The sequence below is a fragment of the Erythranthe guttata genome, chromosome 1 (assembly GCF_056151865.1).
Source record: "Erythranthe guttata isolate IM_541 chromosome 1, IM_541, whole genome shotgun sequence".
NCBI classification, from domain to species: Eukaryota; Viridiplantae; Streptophyta; class Magnoliopsida; order Lamiales; family Phrymaceae; genus Erythranthe; species Erythranthe guttata.
Window position 1 is genome coordinate 6,541,607 of NC_142533.1, and position 24,905 is coordinate 6,566,511.

The 24,905-nt window shown below is 36.2% G+C and overlaps 3 protein-coding genes across 5 annotated transcripts; 2 read left to right on the forward strand and 1 right to left on the reverse strand.

The window, feature by feature from the left end:
- Positions 1-749: 749 nt before the first annotated feature.
- Positions 750-1,139, reverse strand: LOC148772717 (uncharacterized). The gene has a single exon (XM_088823628.1). The coding sequence runs from the start codon at positions 1,137-1,139 to the stop codon at positions 750-752; it is 390 nt and encodes a 129-aa protein (XP_088679754.1).
- A 1,378-nt stretch (positions 1,140-2,517) lies between these two features.
- LOC148772718 (disease resistance protein RPH8A-like) lies at positions 2,518-21,344 on the forward strand. 3 transcript variants are annotated; one of them, XR_016031595.1, is made up of 3 exons: positions 2,518-5,134; positions 5,548-5,605; positions 21,040-21,344. XR_016031595.1 is itself a non-coding variant. In XM_088818988.1 (2 exons), exon 1 carries the CDS (start codon positions 2,646-2,648, stop codon positions 5,130-5,132), a length of 2,487 nt encoding a protein of 828 aa, XP_088675114.1. In that variant the 5' UTR covers positions 2,518-2,645; the 3' UTR covers positions 5,133-5,134; positions 21,040-21,341. The 3 variants fall into 3 exon arrangements, 2 of the variants coding, with proteins under 2 accessions (XP_088675114.1, XP_088675116.1); XM_088818988.1 differs by lacking the exon at positions 5,548-5,605 and having other exon boundaries at positions 21,040-21,341; XM_088818990.1 differs by lacking the exons at positions 5,548-5,605; positions 21,040-21,344 and adding an exon at positions 5,672-5,913.
- On the forward strand, positions 20,179-23,185 carry LOC148772719 (putative disease resistance protein At1g59780). Its single transcript, XM_088824081.1, has 2 exons — positions 20,179-20,418; positions 22,673-23,185. The coding sequence occupies exons 1-2, from the start codon at positions 20,179-20,181 to the stop codon at positions 23,183-23,185; spliced, it is 753 nt and encodes a 250-aa protein (XP_088680207.1).
- Positions 23,186-24,905: the final 1,720 nt, after the last annotated feature.

The window sequence follows — 24,905 nt, forward strand, 5'->3', positions numbered from 1 at the left end:
TGGGAATGTCGACAAATGAAGACCGCCTTATTTGGCATTATAACAAGAACGGTTTATTTTCTGTCCCTAGTGCCTACCACTTTGCTGTTAAAGTTGAGAAAGAAAAGGTTGGTCTTACTTCAGCATCTTTTCCATTTGGAAGCTCCACCGGAATTGGTGTTATCTCATACGAGTCGGACAATAATTCTATGTTTCCCGTCATGTGATGCGAGGCCCCCGAGTCTATGACCCATTCATCAAATATTTTCTTACCAGAGAGTCGCTCCATGCCACCTTTATTTGCATTAATCATCTCAAGTAAAGTTGCCCATTGATCTCCGCTGAGTCCGGTGAATGCGCGAGGATCTGAATCAGAATGAGTACCATGCCTTTGAGCCTCGGTTTCAGAAGACATACGAGTTACATTCACTCTTGCACCGCCTCCTCTGCCGCGCCCAAATTGTCCTGCTCCTCTTCCTCGAATTGGGCCTCTGTCACTTGTTCGAGCCCTATCTCACCACCACTCCGGATACCCAACGATTTGGTAGCACGTCTTGGCATCGTGCCCATGTTTTCCACAATGTCCACATAACCCTTGTTTCTCTTTTCCGCGAACAGCCATTATCTTTGTGTTTGACCCCAGTTGAGCAGCGAAACCCACTACATCTCGACGTTCGTCGCCACTGCGGGCAATACTCCGATGTCGTTCCTCTTGAATGATCATAGCGTATGCTCTATTAATATTAGGCAATGGTTCCATGCTTAAAATATTAGAGCGTTCCGTACACCAGGTCGTCAAGGCCCATCAAAAATTGATGCACCTTCTCCTTATCTCGCTTCTTCTCAAGTATTTCAGAGATATCGCATTTACAACCGCTACACTTACACGAAGGTATCGGTTCGTAATTCACCAATTCGTCCCACATCATCTTCAGTCGTCCGTAGTATGCCACCACTGCTTGCCCTTGTTGTTTACATGCAGCAAGATCAGCCTTCAATTGATGAACTCGAGGTCCATTCCCGATTGAAAAACGTTGGTGGAGATCATCCCACAAGTCTTTTACGTTTTCCATGTAAGTGATGGTAGACCTCAACGATGGTTCGATCGTATTAAAGATCCAGGCAACCAACATCGAGTTCACCATCCACCAATCTTCCATCTCCGACGAATCGTTCGCTGGTTTCTCCAACGTCCCATCGATAAATCTGAGCTTAACGATCCCTCTCCAGCCGTCGTGGTCTTCTTGTCGCCGCCTGTCATCTCACCGTTTCCAGCGTTTTTTTTTTTTTTTTTTTTTTTTTGGTTATTGTACGTTTGGCTCTGATGCCATGTAAAAAGATGTTTGGAAGAGAAAACTGTTCTGCTCTATTCATTGAGTCACAACCCGTATATATACATGAGCAAGAAAGAAATCCTAAACACCTACAACTCCTACCATAGCTAGAAGATTATATTCCTATATAAATTAACTACCTAATATACGTCTAATATAATCTTACGTATCTACACAATATCGTATCTAAATCGTATCTCAATAATGATTTCTCTTTTGTCGACTGGATTATGAATATGAAGGATCAAATCGACAAATCCGATTTTGAATACTGTATAGTATTTGTTGGGCTATTATATGGCATGCAAGGAACATGAGGTTTTTTGAAGATGTTCATCGATCGGCTCTTGACGTTATCGTGTTGGCAAAGAAATTCCTTGCAGATGTGCATGGGTCTGCTGCAGAGGTGCTTCGCCAAAAACTTGGTCCATCTGTGAGAACATTGAATTCCAGCTGGGAGGCCCTTCCAAGAGATGAAGTTAAAATTAATTTTGATGCTTCTCTAACTTCGGCTGACCATGGCTGCGGTTTGGGGGGTTTGGCGAGGTCGGCTGATTGAACTTGCCTAGGTTGGTTCTTTACATGGAGCTCATCTCTCCTCGACTCTATTTCAGCCGAGGCAATGTCTGCTCTTAAAGCCTTAGAATTTGCTCGTGGTCACCGGTGGAATAGAGTAGTTTTGGAAGGCGATTGCACCACAATTGTTGTTAGTCTCATGGTAAAATGCACTCTAAATCATTTTTTGCGAGATTTTAACCAAAATCAGTATAGTACGAAATTTCAACTTTTGAAAAAATATCATTGTTTATATCTTTATTTCTGACTTATTAGTTTTTTAATTATTTTATTTGTATAAAAAAGTTAATAAAACAAACAACACCAATTTGTAAATTTGTTAGTAAATGAATATTAAATCAGAAGATTCTTCTTGGTTATCAGCTACACAGCTGTAATGCTAATTGTTAAATCCCAAAAAAAGTGGTCGTTGTTTTTAAGAAAGATGCAAAATGTCAACCCCCAAAGACCATCTCAACCCCATAAATTTACTATTATATTTCTTGCAAATGCCTTAGTACTTTTGGAGAAAATATATATTACATATAAATACATTAGAAAATAAAGAGAAATCAACAAATATTTAAATTTTAACAAAAATAATGCAAATATTAGTAGTTCCTTTCTTTATATTTTTCTTTTTCAAGAGAAGAGCCAAAATGTCAAACTCCAAAAGTGATCCCAAGAAAACACAACCCAGATGAACTCCAAACCTTAGTAACAAATCGAGCCTTATTAGTACTTTCTCTCTCACACACACAGAGGTGTTAGTACGAAATGGGTTCTTGTGCTGCTTCAGTTTCCCTTGAGCATACACTGAAACGCATGTCCGAATCAAACAAGCTATCTATCCTAGCAGTTGTTGAAAGAATGGAGGAGATTCCCAGCAGCAAGAAAGTTGATGCGGCAGCTTATGAAAGACGATTCATAGATTCTCTCCAAATATTCCATGATCTTATCCTCTCCCACTTGTCGGATCCAGATCATCATGACATCGGTTTCACTTTGCTCTCCCAACAACTGCAAATTGTCAAAGAAGAAATTACTTCGTTTCACACAGCAATCGACCAAATCTGCAGCAGCAGGTATTCTAATTTTGCTTCTTCATATTATAATACCGACAATCAACAGCAGAATCTTCTTGTGGGATTGGTTGACCAAATTACAGCTCTAAAAAAATGGATTTTCGATCCCAATTCCGATGACTTAGTTAAATCAGTGGTGGGCATGACCGGAATCGGTAAGACTAGTCTTGTTCAACAATTTTGCAACGATCCACTTGTTGTAAAAGAGTTTGAAACTCGTTTATTTCTGCACATCGGCCCACACTACACTGAATGGAAAGATATTATGCTGCGTGTTCTCGATGAACTTGGCTTCATCATCCCTTCTGAAGCAATAGACGACTCGGATTATTTGGAGAATCAATTGTGGGAGGCTTTATCTACTCAAAAGTATCTAATTGTCTTAGACGATGTATGGGCTGACGACTATGATATAATGCCTAAAAAAATAAAAGGAAGTCAGATCATCATCATATCTCAGATCCAAAGATTTTATGACTACATTTATACACAAAAGTTTATTATATTACCATTTCTCAACGATGACAACAGTTGGAAACTACTTCATCAGACCGCATTTAGTAATAGAGAGGAGAATTGCAGTCGTGAACTTGAGAAAATTGGGAAGAAGATTGCCAAGAACTGTGAAGGACTCCCTGCAGCAATTATACAGGTTGGAGAGAATCTACGTGGAAAATCTTTTGAAGAATGGAAGACATTATCAGAAAAAGAAGATCCACTCGTGATCACAAGATATGACGATACGCCACTCTCAAAGGCACTATTTTTTAGTTACATGATGTTGCCTCAGCATCTAAAGCCATTCTTTATGTATATGGGTGTGTTCCCAAAACATTATGGGATTTCTCGATCAAAGCTCATCAAATTATGGGTCTCAGAGGGCTTTCTGGGGACAGACCCGGGGATTGAAGAAATTGCTGGAAACGCCTTGGATCAACTTGTTCTGCAAAGTGTTGTTTTGAGAGAAAAGCACGCTTCTGTCAATTCGCTTAAATTTAAGAACTGTAGACTGCATTTCACCTTTCGAAGTCTATGTGTTAGTGAAGCTAAGAGTGAAAAGTTTTTTCATATCCTGAAAAAATACACCGATTGTACTCCAGAGAACATCAGAAGACAGCAGCGTTTGTGCGTCCACAATAATGTTGTTTTTGCTTTCACACAAGTTCATGAATGGATGGAATCAGTACCTAATGTACGATCTCTTCTGTGTTTCGGTCCAAAACAACAATATCCAGTATTGTTGCCCTTGTGTTTTAGATTTCTCAAGGTACTAGATGCACTTGCGATCCGCTTCTACGAGTTCCCACATCAACTACTTGCATTAGTTCACTTGACGTATCTTTCCATCACGTGTGATAGAGAGCTTCCCAACTCCATATCCACACTTTGGAATCTCGAGGTATTGATTTTCACTCGGCATCATGATATCAAATTGCCGAATAATGGTCCAGTTTATCTGCCTATAGATATCTGGAACATGCTTAAACTGAGGCAACTTTATTGCAAGGGCTTCGACCTCCCACCTCCTCCGGATGATTCTCATCTTGAGAATCTTATAACAATTTCAGGTGTGAGTGTTCACAGTTGTACCGTAGAAGTGCTTTCAAGAATCCCCAAGCTAACGAGAATAGCCGTTCAAATTGAGTCAGCACACGACTCAACCGAAACCTTCAGTTTTTTCGGTCATTTAGCCTCTGTCTATGATGAATTTGTGTCATTCAAATGCGTCGTTGTAAATCCTAATCTGAGCTCTCAAATTGTTCGTTCAGTTCCGAACTTTCCTATGAGCATTAGGAAGATAAGCCTGAGTGGATGTGGATTGCCTTGGGAGAATATGGAAGTGATTGCATCATTACCGAATCTTATAGTGCTCAAGCTGCGATGGTATGCCTTTTGCGGCCCTCTGTGGAAAACCAGCCAAAGACAAGGACAGTTCCGCAGTCTGGAGTTTTTGCTGCTAGAAGACTTGGATATAGAGAACTTGGAATTTGACATTCGATCCTTAAGGTGGGTGATTGTTAGGCATTGCTATAAATTGGAAAACATCTCGAATCAATTCAAGTACACCAAACTACTAGAGATAGATGATTGCAGCCCATCCTTTATGAAGAAAATGCGCGAGTGGCAATCTTTTTCCGGTGCAGAAGCTAAAATAAGTTCTTCAATTACTGATCTATAAAGGTAATTAATGCTAGTCAAATCTATGTGAATTTTTTTATGGTCAATTCAATGGTGCACTTCAAGAATCTAATATTTAGATGATCATATCCTAGCAATTTCTCCAACTTTGACTAGGACTATATTTAGAAACTCTTTCTTTTTTTATGAACACGAAAATACTCTATTGTAGAAAAGAGTATTGGCCTTTATAATAAATTTTTCTTAGTTTAGAAAACTAGCGAAAACTATAGCATTCTATTTCACTAACCTCCTGTCTCTTCAAAGTGTTTCGAACCATTGAGCCGTTGAAACTCGAAAGAACGAGGATGTATACTCTAAAGAGTGATACCAAAAAATCAGTGGCGTTTTAGTTAATATTGTATCTTTCATCCTATAATCATTTTTCAGTTCATTAACCATTATATATCTACCAGAGCAATTCTATGTTGATTTTCAACTTAGCTGCACGGTGAATTTTGCCGGTGAATTTTGGTAAGCTTGATCCTTGAAAACGTTGAAGAGAGGTTTTGATTGATTTTTGTTTATCTGTGGGTACAGGACTATAATAAATTCCGAATGGTTAATCGTGTGTTGCTCGGCGATTGAAATGTCTCAACTATTCAAATGAAGATGAAGATTCCTATTCGGCAAGTGTGGCAAAATTTCAAAGCTTTCATAAAACTCTTTATGATTTGATATTTTCCTGTTTTGGTAAACTTTTGTCTTTTTTTTTTTTGGGTGATCATTGAAACTTATGGTTTGGATAATAATCTGATTCATCTGTTTACTATGTTCTTTCATTTACTGTATGACAATCTAATTTCTGTTTGATTCTCCTCTCCCATTTTACTGAGCTCTGTTTCCATTCCTGCAAAAGTTATATCACGAATAGAAGAAAAAAATCCATATAGCTTCAACTATATAATTAACTTGCCACTCATGATTATATTTTGAGTTGGAAAATAAAGAATGAACAGGGAAGTATATATATATATATATATTATTTGACACTGTTGCTCATTCTGGCGGTTTTATATTGAGTTATCCACTTACAATTACGCCTTCAACCCCTTTGTCTGAAAGTTGTTGTACAAAGGGAGCCTTTTTGCTCCTATGAATATAAAGAGGGAGAAGAAAGAAAATTGCAGATTAGGACATAGTTCTTAATCCGGAAACGTTGTCCATGTTAAAGAAAAGATGGGGATATACGGGTTAAAAATGAAAAAAAGAATATGGGTAAAATGATGATTCAGATTATTAGATAATGAAAGGTTTTAAAATTTCTGATAAAATAAAAGAGAAAACTTTACCCCTTATTAAACAAACAAAACAGGTAACAAGTCATTTTTTTTAGCCAAAAGGTGAATCAGGATGCAAAATGCCAAAGAAATAGCAATTGGAGGGTGCATTCTGCTATTTTTTTTCAATTTAAGGATGTAAAGTGCCAATGGCATGTAATTCGAGGGTGCAAAGTGCCAATTACCCCTCATTTGATAGTTATAATTGTCATTCATTTAATTAATTAATTTTATTATTTTATTTCATTTAATATAATCAAGTTAAAAAATCCGTTAAGTATACATATTTTTTGGTCCCAAATCTACGTATCTTTTACCACTAAAATTGTCATTTTACTTACTATTATTTTTATCAGAAAATTATTTAATAATTTAGAAAATTATATGATTCACATATACCCTTTAAAATAGATTAGAATTTCAATTTTTTGCCCCTTCTACTCACTATCCTTCAAATCAACAAATTTTCAATTTAAATCATCCAAGATTTTTAAAATTATTGGCTCATTTCATTTTTCTTAATATCAGCTAGAAATCATGATAACAAATTTACATTTCATATATATCTTTTGTATAAAAGAAAAAAATGGTGTCTTTTATGGGTTAAAATATCATATTACACATTAGATATTGCACACTAGAGATAATTCTCATTAGGCAATTAAGTGATAATACTAAATTATTCATTGTACTAATTATATTTACTAGAAATTATTTAGGCGGTACTAAAATTACTAATACCGTTCATTCCCTTATTGACCTTCTCTCTCTAAGACAACCAAAACACAAAAAACACCCACAACAATTCTCATAAACCCTCCCAAATCCGAATCTCTCTAAATTAAAGCTAATTTATCATTTAAATTATTTATATGCGTTTAATTTGTGGTTAATTTGGTGTTAATCATGTGAAAACCCCCAAGAAGTTGCGTTTTGGGGGGTTATTTTGCAGATGCTACGCGATTTCCACGCCCAAAACGAGCGTGTGAATCGTTTTCACGCCCAAAATGGGTGTGAAAATGATTTTCACATCCCTGTTTTGGGCATGGAAATGGAGGGAGGACGCCTGGTTTAGGCGTGGATCGGAGGTTTGGGCGCCCGGTCTAGGCACGGGTCAGGGGTTTGCAAGCCCGGTCCAAGCGTGTAAACCCTTGACCGACGCCTGGACCGGTCGTCCGGTTCAGGATTTTTTTTTTTTTTTTTACTTTATTTACTTACTTAATTACAATCTTTTATTTTTATTTCATTCATTAATTAATTAATTTGTATTATCGGCAAACTATTACATTTTTTTGGTTTTTTTTTTTAATTATCGTCAGACTACTATTTATGCTTATATGTTTTTTTTTAATTATTGCCGGATTATTACTTATTTTTATGTTTTTTTTTATTTTGCATAAACATCAAACAAATATATTACATAAACATCAAACTATATATAACTACATAAAAAGAAAATACATCAACTACTGTTTAGAATGTAAATAAACATCAAATAATACAAGAACTACATACAAAGAAAATACATTAACTATTATTTATAATGTCCCACGCTCGACGTCTACCCCGCCAATGCATCGTCAAAATCTATCAACTGATCATCCCTTGAGTTAAATAGTCATGTTACTATAAAATGCTCACTATGATCAACTTCAAACATAGAAGAATTTTATTGATCTTCCTGAAATAATTACGAAACAAAATAACGTTAAAGAGTATTAGAAAAAAAGACAAAAACAAACTGCAAAAGTGGTTGGCGCGTAAACGAGGCGCGAAAAACAGTGTTGGGCGCCGAAATCGGGCACGGAAAGGAGGACATGGCGCCCACTTTGGGCGTGATCGGTCTTATTTGTGTCCAGTTTGGGCGTGAAAATCATTTTTCAGCACCCATTTTGGTCGTGAGTCACATTTTTCCGATTTATAGAACAAAAACGAAATATTTTTACCTAGTTGGATTGTGTATCTCGATCCTCGCCCGATGCACTCATTTTCCTTTTTTAATCGCTACAATAAGATGGGTTTCGGAACAATTTCTTATATAAAAGCTTGAGAGGATTTTTTTACCAGAGAGATAAAGAGAAGTAGAGAGTGAATTATTGTAAACCCGTATTCGTAAAAATGCTCTCGCGAACATCAAGTCTCTTATATTTATGAGGTAATGTCTTTATATAAATTTGAGCTCAATTTCATCGTCATTCCTTAAGATTTAATGGCATAATTGATTTACAGTTAATTGAGGCATGTTATGGATGACAAAGAAGAAGATTTGTAAGACTTCTATCTTAACATGGATTGAGAGGATTTTTTTACCAGAGAGATAAATAGAGGTAGAGAGTGAATTATTATAAACCCGTATTCGTAAAAATGCTCTCGCGAACATCAAGTCTCTTATATTTATGAGGTAATGTCTTTATATAAATTTGAGCTCAATTTCATCGTCATTCCTTGACCATATTACATCAATTACATAAAGCTAAATTAATAAATATTGGGGGGGGGGGGGGGGGGGGGGGGGGAGTTTATAGATGGGGGTTTTCATTAATACGTATAGCAAAACATGAAACATCATGAAAATGAATTGAACTCTCAATTTTGTCGTTTAAATTAAACTTTACCCCATATTAATTTTACTTCAATCCCATGCATCGCACATGTCAAAATCTAGTATCTATAAGAAAAATGTAACAAACGTAAGTACATTTAAACTACTCCCTCCGTTCCTAAATATGTGTCGTTTTTCACCTTGACACGAGTCTTAAGAATCTCAATAAATATATCTTGATTTTAGGAAAATAGATATAGATAAACCAAAATACCCTTATTTACTAATTAATGCAGAAAGAGTATTGGAGAATTAATAAAAGTATAATTGAAAAATATGTAATTAATGCAGCATTGGAATTGTCAAGTGACGGATAAAATGGAACAAAAAAAATTCTTAAAAGAGAATAGAGGTAGTACAACATAAGACATACAAAGGTACATTTAATGCTCTAGAGAATATTGAACAAAAAATTCCACCGAATAAGTTGTCCATATAGAGAGGATAAGGCTCTAGAAATTCACATAAGTTAATTATTTGATTCTACCCAAAAAACAAACAAGGAAAAACTATTTATATTAAATTAAACATTAACTTCCAAATAACTAAATAGAATTTCACAAATAAGAGTAGTGCAAAGTGGAGGTGCTTGGTGAAGCTGCCAAATTGATTTCGGTTGAAAAATACTAAATTGCAATCTCGGTATGGTATTTGGTGTGAGAAACTTCTTGGAGCTTGTACTTCTTTTCATTCAACAAAAATAAGGAACATTCCTGCAAGGATGAACCTAGAGGTTGTAGCAAGAGAGCTTTCCACGGGATTTGTCATAACTTCTTCTAGAGAACTCCAAATGACGCACCGTTTTGAAGGGTTGGCAACTTCACATACAGAGCTTTCCAGACATATAATATTGATCCCAGTCACTACGGAATTAAGTATGAAGCTAACTTAGAAAACTTCATTAATTGTGTTCAGTAACCTTGAGGTTCACTCTTTTCTTTTAATGGAGGATAGTTACTGGTTCTCCAATTCCCCTCGTGGTGTCGAACCCATGACCAAATAATTCATACGTGCAAGGTGCTTACCACCATGTCATTGAATGTGATTACTCTTGATACTTCTTACAATTCAACTGAAAATAAGGAACATCTCGTTCCAGTTAGATTGCATCGAAACAAAGACCTTTCATCAGTCGTGGATGTTGCAATGCTCCTCCCGTGAAAGTAAAACAAAATGAAATAGAATCTGCATTAGCCAAATTCAAAATACAGCAGAAAAATGAAAACAAGAATAATGCAAAATACAACGGTGAAATGAAAAACAATTGGTCCCTCAATGCAAAAGGATACAAAAGAAATAGAATATGCAAAACAAATTTACAAAATGCAACAGCAAAATGAAAGACCTACCCCAATAAAGAGTCACATATTCTTCAAGGTAGCATTTTCAAGCTACCCCAATAAAGAGTCACACATCGACTCCCACAAGTACATGAATGGATGGAATCAATTCAAAATGTACGATCTCTTCTATGTTACGCCCAAAACAACAATATCCAATATTTTTGCCCTCATGTTTCAGATTGCTCAAGATACTAGATGCACTTGCAATCCGCTTGTATGACTTCCCACATCAATTACTTGCGTTACTTCACTTAACGTACGTTGCAATCACATGTGACGGAGAGCTCCCCAATTCCATATCCAGACTTTGGAATCTCGAAGTCTTGATTTTTGATCCGTATCACAACATCAAATTGTCAAATAATGGTCCGGTTTATCTGCCTATGGAGATATGGTACATGCATAAACTAAGGCAACTATATTGTATGGGCTTTGACATGCCAGCTCCTCCACCAAGTGATTCTCATCTTGTCCTTGAGAATCTTCTAACACTTTCAGGTGTGAGTGTTAACAGTTGTACTATGGAAGTGCTTTCAAGAATCCCCAAGCTACAGAGAATAGCCATTCAGATTGTGTCGGCACACGACTCAATCGAAAACTTCAGTTTTTTTGGTAATTTCGCCACTCGCTACGAGGAATTTGAGTCGTTCAAATGTGTTGTTGTAAATCCTAATCTCAGGTCTCATGTTGTTTGTTGTGTTCCCAATTTTCCTGTGAACATTATAAAGATATGTCTAAGCGGATGTGGATTTCCTTAGGAGAACATGGAAGTGATTGCAGCATTACCGAATCTTAGAGTGCTCAAACTGCGATGGTATGCCTTTTGCAGCCCTTACTGGAAAATCGGCTATCTACAATTTCCGAGTCTTTTGTTTTTGCTGCTGGAAGACTTGGATATAGAGCATTGGGAGTCAGGCAGTGAACCATCAATTTATAGGAACAATGTGAGTGTTGGGCATGGCTATAAATTTGAAAACATCCCGAATCAGTTCCGTTTCAGCGAAGTAGAGGTGGATGATTGTAGCATATCCTGAAAAAAATGAGCGAGTGGCGATCCATTTATGATACTGAAGTTAAAATCAGTTCTTCTATTACTGATCTATAAAAGTAATCAATGGTCGGCAAATCTATGTGCACATAATAATTAGGGTCAATCCAATGGTACACTTGAAGCATATAATATTTTAGTCAACCATCAAGTTGGTCAAAAAGAGTTTGTGCTCTTTCACTATGTTCTCAATGAAATTTGCTTTTATATACTTTAGTTGAATATTATTACTTATGAGTTAATTGCAAATACAACCCTTCTGTAATCTCTAATTGTCAAATATCCCCCTGTGGAAAAAAAACTCACCAACATCCCTTGTGTTACCATTTTCGAAGCACACTGCACCCTTTGTGATTTTAGGCTTTAATTGAAGGTAAAATGACAAAAATGCCCTATGGGGTTTTTGAGCAATTAATGAAGCATATTATAATTTTATAGATATTATATATTTTTTTGTTTTGTACATATTAAAAATAAAAATAAAAATAAAAAATATTTAAACCAGAGTAAAATATATATTGTAACATTAAAAGTTTTTCATGTTTTCTATTTTTTTTACATTCTATATTAAATAAAGAAAAAAAAAAGAAAAAAAGAAAAAAAAAAAAAAGAGCAGCTTCTTCTTCTTCTCCAGCAGATCCCCTACCCTCCCACCCAACTCACAGGCCACAACACTCATCCACCATTTCTCCACCCGGCCGCCGCTTCTGCTCCGTCGCTGCTCACCACCATCTCACCCCTCCTTCACCGCCACCACCATCTTCTCCAAATCCCCTGTCCACAACATCTTTGAAATTTTAGTTTACACCAATAAACTTTACGCATGCCTCAAACCTTTCCACAATCTCCTATTTTGACGGTGGTGGCGGCAATAAGGCGAGCAAGAGAAGAGAAAAGAACAAAAATGTGCAATTTTTTGACCTAGCAGATTCGGCCGTCAAACTCGTCGCCGTCGAGAGAAATCGTTTGGAGATGTTGTAGATAGGCCGTTGTTGTTATAGGGCTGGGGTTAGCCTCGGGTTGTGCGAATTCGGGTCTGGTATGTTGATTGCAGAAGAGGAGGTGATGGTGCTGAACTTGGGGGTTGGGGTTTGGGGGTGGGGAACGGGAAGAAGACAATGATTGTTTTTTTTTTTTCTTTTTTTTAATGACATAATATTTTCACATTATTAAGTTTGAATTCTGGAAATTACAATTTGGTCCTATAAATTTAGTTTATTCATAATTTAAGCAACAAGGTTTTTTTTTATAAAGGGGTATTTATGATATTTCACCCTAAAAAGACTATTAAAAATCGCACAATCCGCGAGTGAGTGACACGATTTGGCTCTAGGGGTCTCGATGCTCTGACTTTGATAACACAAGGGGGTGTTGGTGAGTTTTTGTTTTCCACATACTGTATTTGACAATTAGAGATAACACAGGGGTGGTATTTGCAATTAGCTCTATTACTTATTCGCCTCAGCTTAACGTAAACTATTTCCTTTTTTTTTTTTGAGTGCGCAATAGACATTTAATAACAAAAACACTTTTCATGGAGAAAAAGAAACGATCAAATATTTCCGAAGAGGTACTTTTAACCGGTAGATGTCATTTCATTGGGAAAAATACAGTTTTCGTTCCTCAAGTTTGTACCGATTTCATATTTGGTCATCTATGTTCACAAAAAATACATTTGGTCCCTCATGTTTCAAAAGTTCAACACTTTTAGTCATTTTTGTCAAATTTCCATTAGTAGTACTGGAATCAAGCGTGTGTGTTGTACTGACTTAATTGACGAACTAACGATAAATTGATGGAAAGGACAAAAAGTGTTAAATTATTGAAACATGAGGTACCGTATGTGTTTTTTATAAATATGTGGGACATAATGTGAAATCCGTGCAAACTTGAGGGACGAAAACTGTATTTTTCCCTCATTTCATTTGATATTTATGTGAAAATTCTACGGTTAGAGTTTTTACATGCATAAATCATAAGCCTGTATTTCTTAGAACTGTAAACTAGTCTTTCAGGGAACTGTAAACTTATGTTTCGGATATTTCCTTGATTTATTCGTAAGGTCTTTCTTGTAATAAATGTAAAAGGCAATTAATTTTACATAATTGAATTTGATGCTACTGATCATAAGCAATTCTGGAAATAACGTTGTTTTTTGTGTTTTACTTGTTTTTTTTTTTCTTTCTGCAATGGCTTGTAACTTGTAACTTGTCACTGATAAAAAGAAGCGGGAGTTGAGAAGAGTCAACTTCGATGCTTTCTTATTTACTTGAAGCTGAGCATTAGATATTTAATGGAGTTTCAATTTTTAAATTAATTGTTTTTATTATATTAATTTTATTATGAAAATTCTATGAATATGATGATGTACACTCAAAGTACTTCACTTATAAACTATGGTGCACGGAAACTTCAACCCACACTCGTTTCCACGTTTTGGAAACGTTTCGGAAATCAAAATTCCATGACACCTGTTGGAAATGTTTTGGGGCCATTTCCATAAATATTTAAAAGTTTTGGGGACGTTTCTGATAATAATAAAAAATTAAAAACACGTTTCCAGACAACAATTCCAAATTTCATTCTAAATAAAAACTCTGAATTGCATACGCTTAAAAAAATCTTAAATATTAAAACTCCCTTTCACTTCTTGTGGTGTGTTTAATATTTTTGTAGATGTTGATTCTACACTAAAATAAATTTATATGCCCCGAATGGAATTTGTGGAATGATATTAAACATTATAATATTTTTTAGAAATTATGAATGAACCCCTATATTTTTATTATTTATGCGTGTCCTCACATTCTCGTATCCAACGTTTTGGAAAACAGAGTTTCCCCATGTCTGTTTCCATGTTTCCCCGGGTCCGCGTTCTCGTGTCCGTGCTACATAGCTTATTATAAATACTAGGGTAAATTACAGTTTGCACACCTGTACTATCGAAAAGGTCGCATTCACCCCATGCACTATCAAAATCTACAAATACCCCTCTGTTTTTAACAGTCAATGGTCAGACATTTGACAGTGTTAACTTTTATTGTGCAATTACTCGTCTACCCTCGTTTTTTACGTCTGATGAATGTCGAAATATCTCCAAGTCCTTTCAATTCTCTCACAACAACACACACTCACTCTCTGCCGCTCGTTTCGAATTTTCATAAAGAAAAAAGGCTCACAAAAATCTCCCTCTATCTCAGAGTTTTCGCGAAATTGGTTTGAAGAACTATTATATGAGTGTATTTGAAGGACGCTTACTGTAGAAGAAGGTAAGATTTTCATTTTTAGGTTTTTTCTCAATTAAGCCATGAACTTGTGTAGGTGCAGTGAATTTTTTTTTGGGTTCTTGAATTCGATGCACTTTGAAGGTTTAGGTTATATTTTTGAGTAAAATTTAGGTGATTTTTTTTTTTTTATTGTTTTCGATTTTTACTGTTCGTTGAAATTAGGACTGATGTAGTTCGAAATTAGGGATTTTCAGTTTTTTTTAATGGGATTTTATTGATTGAATTTTTTTTAATACATAAAAATGAATGATCAGTTGTTTACTCTTAAGATCCACCGAAGTTAATGGATTTGACTACATTGGAGGGATGACATCAGTTCTGCTAGACATTAACCTTGATGTAATATCTTATTTTGAAGTTATGGATTCAGTGAAAGCAGCTGGGTACGAAAAGAAAACAGGAAAAAAATGAAAAAAAGAAAAAGAGGAAAAAGGGAGAAAAACGAGGAGAAAGAAAACAGGAGAACAAACGAGAAAAAAGAGGAAAAAAATGAGAAAACACGAGGAGAAAAAAGGAGGAAAAAGAGGAAAAAAAAAAGGAGAAAAAACGAGGAGAAAAGAAAACACGAGAAAAAAAAGGGGAAAAAAAGAGAAAAAACAAGCTGAAAATGTGAAAATTTTGGTGAGAAAAAATGGGCAAGAGTATGCAGCATCTACAAAGTGATTTTTTGGGTATTTATGTCAGAAAAAGCCAACGGCGCTAAGAAACGGTCGGTCAACGCGTCTGACAAACGGCGTCAACAGTCTGTGCTAACGGCATGGGGTATTTGTAGATTTTGATAGTACAGGGGGTGAATGCGACCTTTTTAATAGTAAAGGGGTGCAAACTGTAATTCGCCCTAAAACTACACTATTATTATTATGAGTAAAAAGCAGTTTACCCCCTAAACTATGACCCGTTTTGCGCTTTGCCCCCCAAACAATATTTTTTTGCACGTTTTTACCTAAACTCGTTTTTTAGTTGCACGATACCCTAAAGGTGGTATTTTCCGGCAAATGTCACCGGAATCTCACGCACGTGCCATTCACGCGAGATTTGGAGGGGCAAATTTGTCTTTTTACATTTAGTCTTGTCCGACTTCAATTTTTTCTCTTCTCTTCCATTTTTGGTCTTCTTCTCCAACTACCTTGGTGAATAATGGCTGCTTCTTTCCATCTCCAAAGCCCTTTTGTGCACCAATTTCTAGGCCAAACAAATTTCAATTCCCATTAATCATAAATCATCTCGACATTCCTCAAACGCACACTAAAGGTATTACACAGCAAATGCAACCCCTACGAAATCTTGGGGGCAGAGGGCCATTGCAGAGGCCAAGAGTGTTCTTCAAAAGAATTTAAAAAACAAATTTAAAAAGATAAATTACCATCTCCATTCTCCAAGGAGCTATTAAGCCTAACGAGTGGATGGATTTCCGGACGGCAAAAAGGGGATGAAAAAATTCATCGAAGAAACCCACCAGAGCCTCCTCCAGCCCCACTCGTATCGCCGTCTTCTACCACGACTTCCACGGCGGCGGCGGCGTAGGGAAGAATAACCAGGAACATCCAAAGCAGCAATAATCTTTGCCTCCTCGTCCAATTACAGAGAACACTGTAGCAACAATTCGACGACGCCGATTTCACCTTCAATTTCAGTCGCCAAGCTCGTTGCCCGCCGACAAACTCTTCAACAACTACAAAATCTAGCCATTAAAGACACACCCAAGGTTTCACTACGATCAAAACAAGCCCCAAATATTTACCGAAATCCCCCAAAATTTTCATCGGAGAAGCATTCTCCCCCGAAAAAATTGGGCCAAAGATTTCGACCTACTTCTCACAGCCATGGATCAAATCTGTAAAGGAAAACGTCAAGATAACAGGTGGTGGCGAATTGGGAGAATGACAGGAATGAAGGCGGAGTGAATCGGCGCTGGGGGCAGCGAGATTTTCTGGCCGGGATGGGTTTGGGACGGTGGTAGGCGACGGAAAGAAGAAGATGATTCTTTTTTTTTTTCAATTTATTTTTATTTTTTACTTTTTTTAATTATTAATTCATAGTTAATATATAGAATATAATGAGGTGACGAGTTTACCCCCACAAATATCACGTGCAACGCATGTGTTTTGACATTCCGATCAAATTTGCCGGAAACTTAAGTTTAGGGGGCACCGTACAACGAATTAATGAGTTAAGGTAAAAACGTGCAAATTTTTTTTGTTTAGGGGGTAAAGTGCAAAACGGTCCATAGTTTAGGGGGCAAACTGCTTTTTACTCTATTATTATTAGGGGAAAATACAGTTTGCATCCCTGAACTATAGTAAGGTTTGTCCCAAACACCCCATAAAGTACAAATTGTAACAAAATAGCCCCTCCATTTCTAATATGTTAGTAGATGATGACATGGCATGTTGACTTTTATGGTTTGTAGCAGTTTTATGACCGTTGATTCTTTTTGCCCTTTTGCCCCCAAGATTTGTACATATAGTTGTGTGGGGTCTGAAATACACTTTCCAAAAGCATGAGGCCGTAAATCAAAAGTCCTAATTTTATGTTCTTTATCCAAAACCACCACCACCAGCACTCGTCTTTTACCATAAAAAACCACTCCACAACCCAGACATCATCACCACCGAAAATACATTGGCACACACCTACACCGCCGTATTCCGCCGGCGGATCCCCGCACAGTCCCTTATGCGAAAATTGTGCCACCCAATTTTTGAATGTCAATCGCGCAACCATCTCACTATCGAAACAGCGCTGTCGAAAAAAAACATTAATTAGCACACCTCACACCGCCATAGTCCGACGGATCCCCCGCACAAACCCGCTTATTTCATATCCCAAAAATAGGTGTTTGATGGTAGCAAGAGTGTTGAGCTGTGGGTGTTCTTTAATTTTAGTTAATTTGCTAAAACATAAAGTAAATTTATAAAATAGGATATAAAATATGTTAGGTTTCCTGATTTTTTTTGTTAATTTACGACTTTACGTTATGCCAAAGAAATTAGAAAAGTATATTTGAAATTGCTACTCCATCTCACGATGAAGAAGACTGAACAAGAGAAAAAGACAAAGAAAAGGTGGTGTTGGTTGACCGTGTTAGGTTTTTAAGGGCAAAAAGGTTAAAAGCATAAGAAAACTGACGGTGTGTGTATTTTAAACGTTGACCATAAATGGCAGGAACTATTTTGTGACAAACCCTATAGTTCACGTGCAAATTGTACTTTTCCGTTATAATAATAATAATGATAATAATAATAATAATAATAATAATAATAATAATAATAATAATAATAATAATTATTATTATTATTATTATTATTAGGGTAAATTACAAACACCCCCCTGAGGTATGGTCGAATTACAAAAACACCTCTCTTGTTTGGATAATTACAACCACCCCCTCAACTCCTCAAATTTAGTGGAATCTTCGAGATTATATGGAATATTATCACTTTTGTACCCGTTTTATCCCATTCAAACTCTACATTATGAAGCAAGATGATCATAATATGTGATTTTTAACTTGTATATATCAGTTTGTGGTGCATCGAAAACTGTATTTTTACACAAAACGAATACAAACTAGAGCACATTTTACGGAATCTAGATGATTATGTTGAATTTGGCACCATAAGGGTGGAGGTGTAAGAAAAAATCATAGTTGAGGGGGGTAGATGTAATTATCCAAACAAGAGGGGGGTTTTTGTAATTTGGTCATACCTCAGGGGGTGTTTGTAATTTACCCTTATTATTATTATTATTAGTGGTCATCAGCCACAAGATTTTCCTCAAAATGTAAAAATGTCGGTAGATTTCCCCCCAACACAATCAATCCACAGAAATTCCAAGAAAACACAACCCACATGAACTCCAAACTACTCCCACTATTTTTTCTGCAAATCTTATCAACTAATTGATCCTTATTACTACTTTCTCTCTCTCTCTCTCTCTCTCTCTCTCTCTCTCTCTCTCTCTCACACACACAGAGAGAGAAAGAAATGGGTTCTTATGCTGCTGTTCAAATATTCCAACATCTTATCCACTCTCACTTGTCGGATAATCAACTGCAAATAGTCAAAGAAGAAATTACTTCGTTTCACACAGCAACCGACAACATCTGCAGCAGCAGCAGGTATTCTAATTTTGCTTCTTCATATTATAATATTCACAATCAACAACAGAATCTTCTCGTGGGATTGGATCACCAAATTAGAGCACTTAAACAATTGATTTTAGATCCCAATTCCCATTACTTAGTTAAATCAGTTATGGGCATGACCGGAATCGGCAAGACTAGCCTTGTTAAACAAGTTTACAACGATCCACTTGTTATACAAGAGTTCGAAACTCGTTTATATCTGCACATTGGCCCAGACTACACTCGATTGGAAGACATTATCAGAAAAAGATGATCCACACGTCATCACAAGATATGACGATACGCCACTCTCAAAGGCACTATTTTTTAGTTACATGATGTTGCCTCAGCATCTAAAGCCATTCTTTATGTATATGGGTGTGTTCCCAAAACATTATGGGATTTCTCGATCAAAGCTAATCAAATTATGGGTCTCTGAGGGCTTTCTGGGGACATACCCGGGGATTGAAGAAATTGCTGGAAACGCCTTGGATCTACTTATTCTGCAAAGTGTTGTTTTGAGAGAAGAACACTAGCCTGCATTTCACCTTTCGAAGTTTATGTGTTAGTGAAGCTAAGAGTGAAAAGTTTTTTCATATCTTGAAAAAGTACACCCATTGTACTCCAGAGACCATCAAAAGGCAGCAGTGTTTGTGCGTCCACAATAATGTTGTTCTTGCTTTAACACAAGTTCATGAATGGATGGAATCTGTTCCGAATGCACGATCTCTTCTGTGTTTCGGTCCAAAACAACAATATCCAGTATTGTTGCCCTTGTGTTTAAGATTGCTCAAGGTACTAGATGCACTTGCGCTCCGCTTCTACGAGTTCCCACATCAACTACTTGCGTTAGTTCACTTGACGCACCTTTCCATCACGTGTGACAGCGAGCTCCCCAACTCCATCTCCACACTTTCAAACCTTGAGGTATTGATTTTCACTCGCTATCATAACATCAAATATTCGAATAATGGTCCAGTTTGCCTGCCTTTAGATATCTGGAACATGCATAAACTGAGGCAACTTTATTGCGAGGGCTTCGACCTTCCACCTCCTCCGGATAATTCTCATCTTGAGAATCTTTTAACAGTTTCGGGTGTGAGTGCTCACAGTTGTATCACAAAGGTGCTTTCAAGAATCCCAAATTTGAACAGAATAGCCGTTCAGATTGAGTCGGCACACGACTCAACCGAAACCTTCAATTTTTTCGGTCACTTTGCCTCCGTCTATGAGGAATTTGAGTCATTCAAATGTGTCGTTGTAAATCCTAATCTGAGCTCTCAAATTATTCGTTCAGTTCCGAATTTTCTATGAACATTAGGAAGATAAGCCTGAGTGGATGTGGATTGCCTTGGGAGAATATGGAAGTGATTGCATCATTACCGAATCTTATAGTGCTCAAACTGCGATGGTATGCCTTTTGCGGCCCTCTGTGGAAACTCAGCGAAGGACAGTTCCCGAGTCTGCAGTTCTTGCTGCTGGAAGACTTGGATATAGAGAACTTGGAACTTGACATTCCATACTTAAGGTGGGTGATTGTTAGGCATTGTTATAAATTGGAAAACATCTCGAATCGATTCAAGAACACTGGACTACTAGAGGTATATGATTGCAGCCCATCCTTTAAGAAGAAAATGCGCGAGTGTCGATCCTTTTTGGGTGCAGAAGTTAAAATACGTTCTTCAAGTACGGATATGTAAAGGTAATTAATGGTCGTCAAATCTATGTAAAAAAATTTAGGGTCAATTCAATGGTACACTTGAAGAATCTAATATATAGATGATCATATCCTAGCAATTTCTTTGACTAGGACTATATATCTCTTTCTTTTTTTGTCAACACGAAAATACTCTATTTTAAAAAACAGTATTGGACTTTATAATAAATTTTCTTAGTTTACAAAAACTGTTGCATTCTCTTCAAAGTGTTTCGAACCATTGAGCCGTTGAAACTCGAAAGAACGAAGATGTATACTCTAAAGAGTGATACCAAAAAAATCAGTGGCGTTTTTATCTTTACTTGTTACCAAATATTGTATCTTTCATCCTATAATCATTTTTCAGTTCATTAACCATTATATATCTACCAGAGCAATTCTATGTTGATTTTCAACTTAGCTGCACGGTGAATTTTGCTTTTTCTTCTGTGAATTTTTGGTAAGCTTGATCCTTGAAAATGTTGAAGAGAGGTTTTGATTGATTTTTATTTATCTGTGTGTACAGGATTATAATAAATTCCGAATGGCTAATCGTGTGTTGCTCGGCGATTGAAATGCCTCAACTATTCAAATGAACATGAAGATTCCTATTCGGCAAGTGTGGCAAAATTTCAAAGCTTTCATAAAATTGTTTATGATTTGATATTTTCCTGTTTTTGTAAACTTTTTTTTTTTTGGTGATCATTGAAACTTATGTTTTTTGATATTTTCTTGATTTATTCGTGAGGCCATTCTTGTAATGTAAAAGGTAATTATTTTTACATATTGTTTTACTTTTGCAATGGCTGGAAATAAAAAAAGAAGTGTGATGGATTCGAGTATATCAAATGATTGTTGAATGTGAAATGTACCTCCCTGTAAGTTGTTAGTGAATATGGTTAAGGTATGAAAGCTCATTTCAAGCTCAAGTTCAACTCGTAACTCGACTAGAACAAAAATTCTAAAATATGTTTAAAAAGAATTAGGTTATTCGAGCTTGATTCCTTCGCCAAGGCCTTGATAATCAGACCAACATATATGCGTGTGTGTGTGTATATATATATGTGTATGTATTTATCTATTTTTCTAAAACCTAGCTATGAATGAAAATATCCAGAAAGCTTAACAAAATTCGGTTATGCGCCTTCTTGTTTTAAAGATTCTATCTAGAGAATCTGGAATGTGCTATGGATTTGTGCGCTCGAGTGATTGGGTAAAGGAAGCAGAGTATAATACCGTTTTGTCAACAAGACCGGGTAGTTTTGTTTGGATATATTTGAAATCAACGACTCTATATTTTATTTCACAAATACTAGTTTCCAAAATGCTTACGGTTTTAATATGGCACGATCGATCGCATCCAATTGAGCTAATATTTGTTCTTAGAGTCTTTCAGGAAATAGTGAAATCATCAAAGAGAGGTTTTTGATTATTCATCTGTGCACAAAAAGTGAAGAGAATAAGAATAAATTTCATGATTTATTCGTGAGGCCATTCTTGTAATGAATGTAGAGCTTATTGCATTTACTACCCCTGTGAAATTTGTAGCTGCGCGATTTCCCCCTGTCATAAAAAAATTAGCAAACACCCCATATGCTTCTTTTTAGGACCTATACTCGACTCATTTAACTTTTGGCCGTTGACCAGCTGTGAAAAGACAAAAATACCCGAGTAGGTTAAGCCACGGGTTTTTGCTAAAAATAAAAATAATTTTGATTAATTTTGATTCACTACCACGTGCCACACCCATCAATCACGAAAACAATAAAATTCTGTAAAAAATTTTTTAATTTCAAAATGCAAAAAATAGATATTAAATATAAATAAATCCAAAAAAAAGCAAATGGAAAAATAGTTGAATTGTAGCAAACAATATGCAAATATATGTTAAATATAAAAAAGAAAAAGAAAATGGGGTGTATTTGCTAATATTTTTATGACAGGGAGAAATCGCGCAGTTGCGAGTTTCAGAGGGGTAGTAAATGCAATAAGGTCAATGAATGTAAGAGGGCAATTGAATTTACATAGTTGATGCTAATGTGAAGCAAATCTCGAAATAATGATATTTTTGGAGTAGATAACTAACTATGATTTTTACTATTTGCAATGGCTTGAAAGCAGTGTTGTGGAATAATGATCCAGTTTATCTGTCTATATAGATCTGGAACATGCATAAACTAAAACAACTTTACTGCAAGGGCTTTGATCCGCCAACTCCTCCCCTCGGTGATTCTTATCTTGAGAATCTTTTAACAGTTTCAGGTGTGAGTGTTCATAGTTATACCATAGAAGTGCTTTCAAGAACCCCCAAGCTAAAGAGAATAGCCGTTCAGATCGAGTCACCACACGAGTCAATCGAAACCTTAAGTTTTTTCGGTCATTTTGCCACCCACTATGATGAATTTGAGTCGTTGAAATGCGTTGTTATAAATCATAATCTCAGCTCTCATGTTGTTCGTTGTGTTCCGAAATTTCCTGTGAACATTACAAAGATAAGTTTGCATGGATGTGGATTACCTTGGAAGAATATGGCGGTGATTGCAGCATTACCATATCTTAAAGTGCTCAAACTGCGATGGAATGCCTTTTGCGGCCCTCACTCGATAGTCAACAATGGACAGTTTCCCAGGCTTAAGATTCATATACTTGAAGACATGGATATAGAGCAATGAGTGTCAAACAATAAAGGGCTTTGGAGGTCGGGACTTTATCCGGAACATGTGATTGTTAGGCATTGCTATAAATTGAAAAACATCCCGGGTCGATTCCTTGCCGGCGTAGTTGAGGTGGATGATTGCAGCATATCCCTGGTGGAAACAATGCGCTAGTGGCGATCCATTTCTGATACTGACGTTAAAATATGTTCTTCAACTACTGATCTATAAAGGTAATCAATGTTCGTCAAATCTATGTGCCAAATTTTAAGGTAATGAATGGTTTTTTTGAGATTATTTAGAAGAAGGTCTTGAGCAAGACTGATGTTGCAGAACAATTATACACTTCTAAATATACATTAGTTAGCTAATATTAAGTATGATATTTCCCAACTTCCGGTCTCCTAATTCATTATTAGTAATTAAAATTTAGAAATGATACTTAGATCATGCTTTTATTTTTGTAAACTAATTTATTTTTTGTCAGTGTACAATAGACATTTAATAACAAAAACACATTTCAAGAAGAAAAAAAAAAAAACAATCAAATATTTACCAAGAGGTACTTTTAACCGGTAGATGTCATTTCATTTGATATATTTTATGTGGAAATTCTTCGGTTAGAGTTTTTACATGCAAAAATCATAAGCCTGCTGACTTTCTTAGAATTGAAAACTAGAGTCTTTCATCGAAGATAGGTTTTTGATTTATTTTATTCACAAGAAGTGACGAGAATAAGAATAAATTCCAACCAAGATGAAGATTTTCATTTCGGCAAGCATTGCAGAATCTCAAAGAGAGTTGTATTCATGATTTGATATGTTCCCTTTTTGTGTTTATTGTTTTTCTTTTCTTTGTTGGGGTGTCATTGTAATAAATGTAAAAGGCTCAATTTTACATAATTGAATTTGATGCTACTGATCAGAAGCAATTCTGAAAATAATGTTGTTTTTGTGTTTTACTTGTTTTTGCAATGGCTTGTAACTTGTAAGTGATAAAAAGAAGCAGGGGAGTTGAGAAGAGTCAACTTTAATACTAGTAAATGCAGCATCTTAAATATCAATCTCTAAATTCTTTCATTAATTAAGATATCAAAAAAAAAAACATAATAAAACTTTGGAGGGTTGTGATTTTCAGTAAATTTGAAGTTTAACAACTATGGAAACTACGCTTGTTAAGTTGGAGTCGAGACTCATTCGGTGGTGTCCAGAAAAGGATCAAGGATCTTAAGGAGGGAATCGTGAAGTTGAAAAAACAGGTTCTTACGGCTGATGTGAGTTCTAAAATCAGTATTATGTCTTGTGAACTGGAGGAATTACTAGACAAAGAGGAGATGATGTGGAGACAACGCGCTAAAGTCCATTGGATGAGAGACAAGGCGATAAAAATACAAAAAAATTTCATGCTAAAGCCTCTTCCAGACGAAAAAAGAACACCATTGTGGGTTTGTACGATGCTAATGGAACATGGTGTGAGGAAAAAAGAGACCTCGAAAACATTGTTTCCGAGCATTTTCATTCCATATTTACGTCAAATAATCCGTCAATGGCTGCGATGGATGAGGTCTTGGGTGCTCTTGAGTCTCGGGTCAGCGATGAAGTGAATGGGGTTTTAGGAGAGGCGTATACGGTGGAAGAGGTTAAAAAAGCGCTTGATGGCATGCACCCCTTAGAATCGCCGGGCCCCGATGGTTTCCCTGTGGTTTTTTATCAGCGTTTTTGGAGCATTAATTGGCAGC

Bases quoted from the DNA above. Each gene is read 5' to 3' on its own strand.
- LOC148772717 (XM_088823628.1), bottom strand. From the start codon at position 1,139: ATGGAAGATTGGTGGATGGTGAACTCGATGTTGGTTGCCTGGATCTTT.
- LOC148772718 (XM_088818988.1), top strand. From the start codon at position 2,646: ATGGGTTCTTGTGCTGCTTCAGTTTCCCTTGAGCATACACTGAAACGC.
- LOC148772719 (XM_088824081.1), top strand. From the start codon at position 20,179: ATGGAAGTGATTGCATCATTACCGAATCTTATAGTGCTCAAACTGCGA. The intron at 20,419-22,672 runs GTATATGATTGC...CTGTCTATATAG, and splicing joins AGAACACTGGACTACTAGAG to ATCTGGAACATGCATAAACT.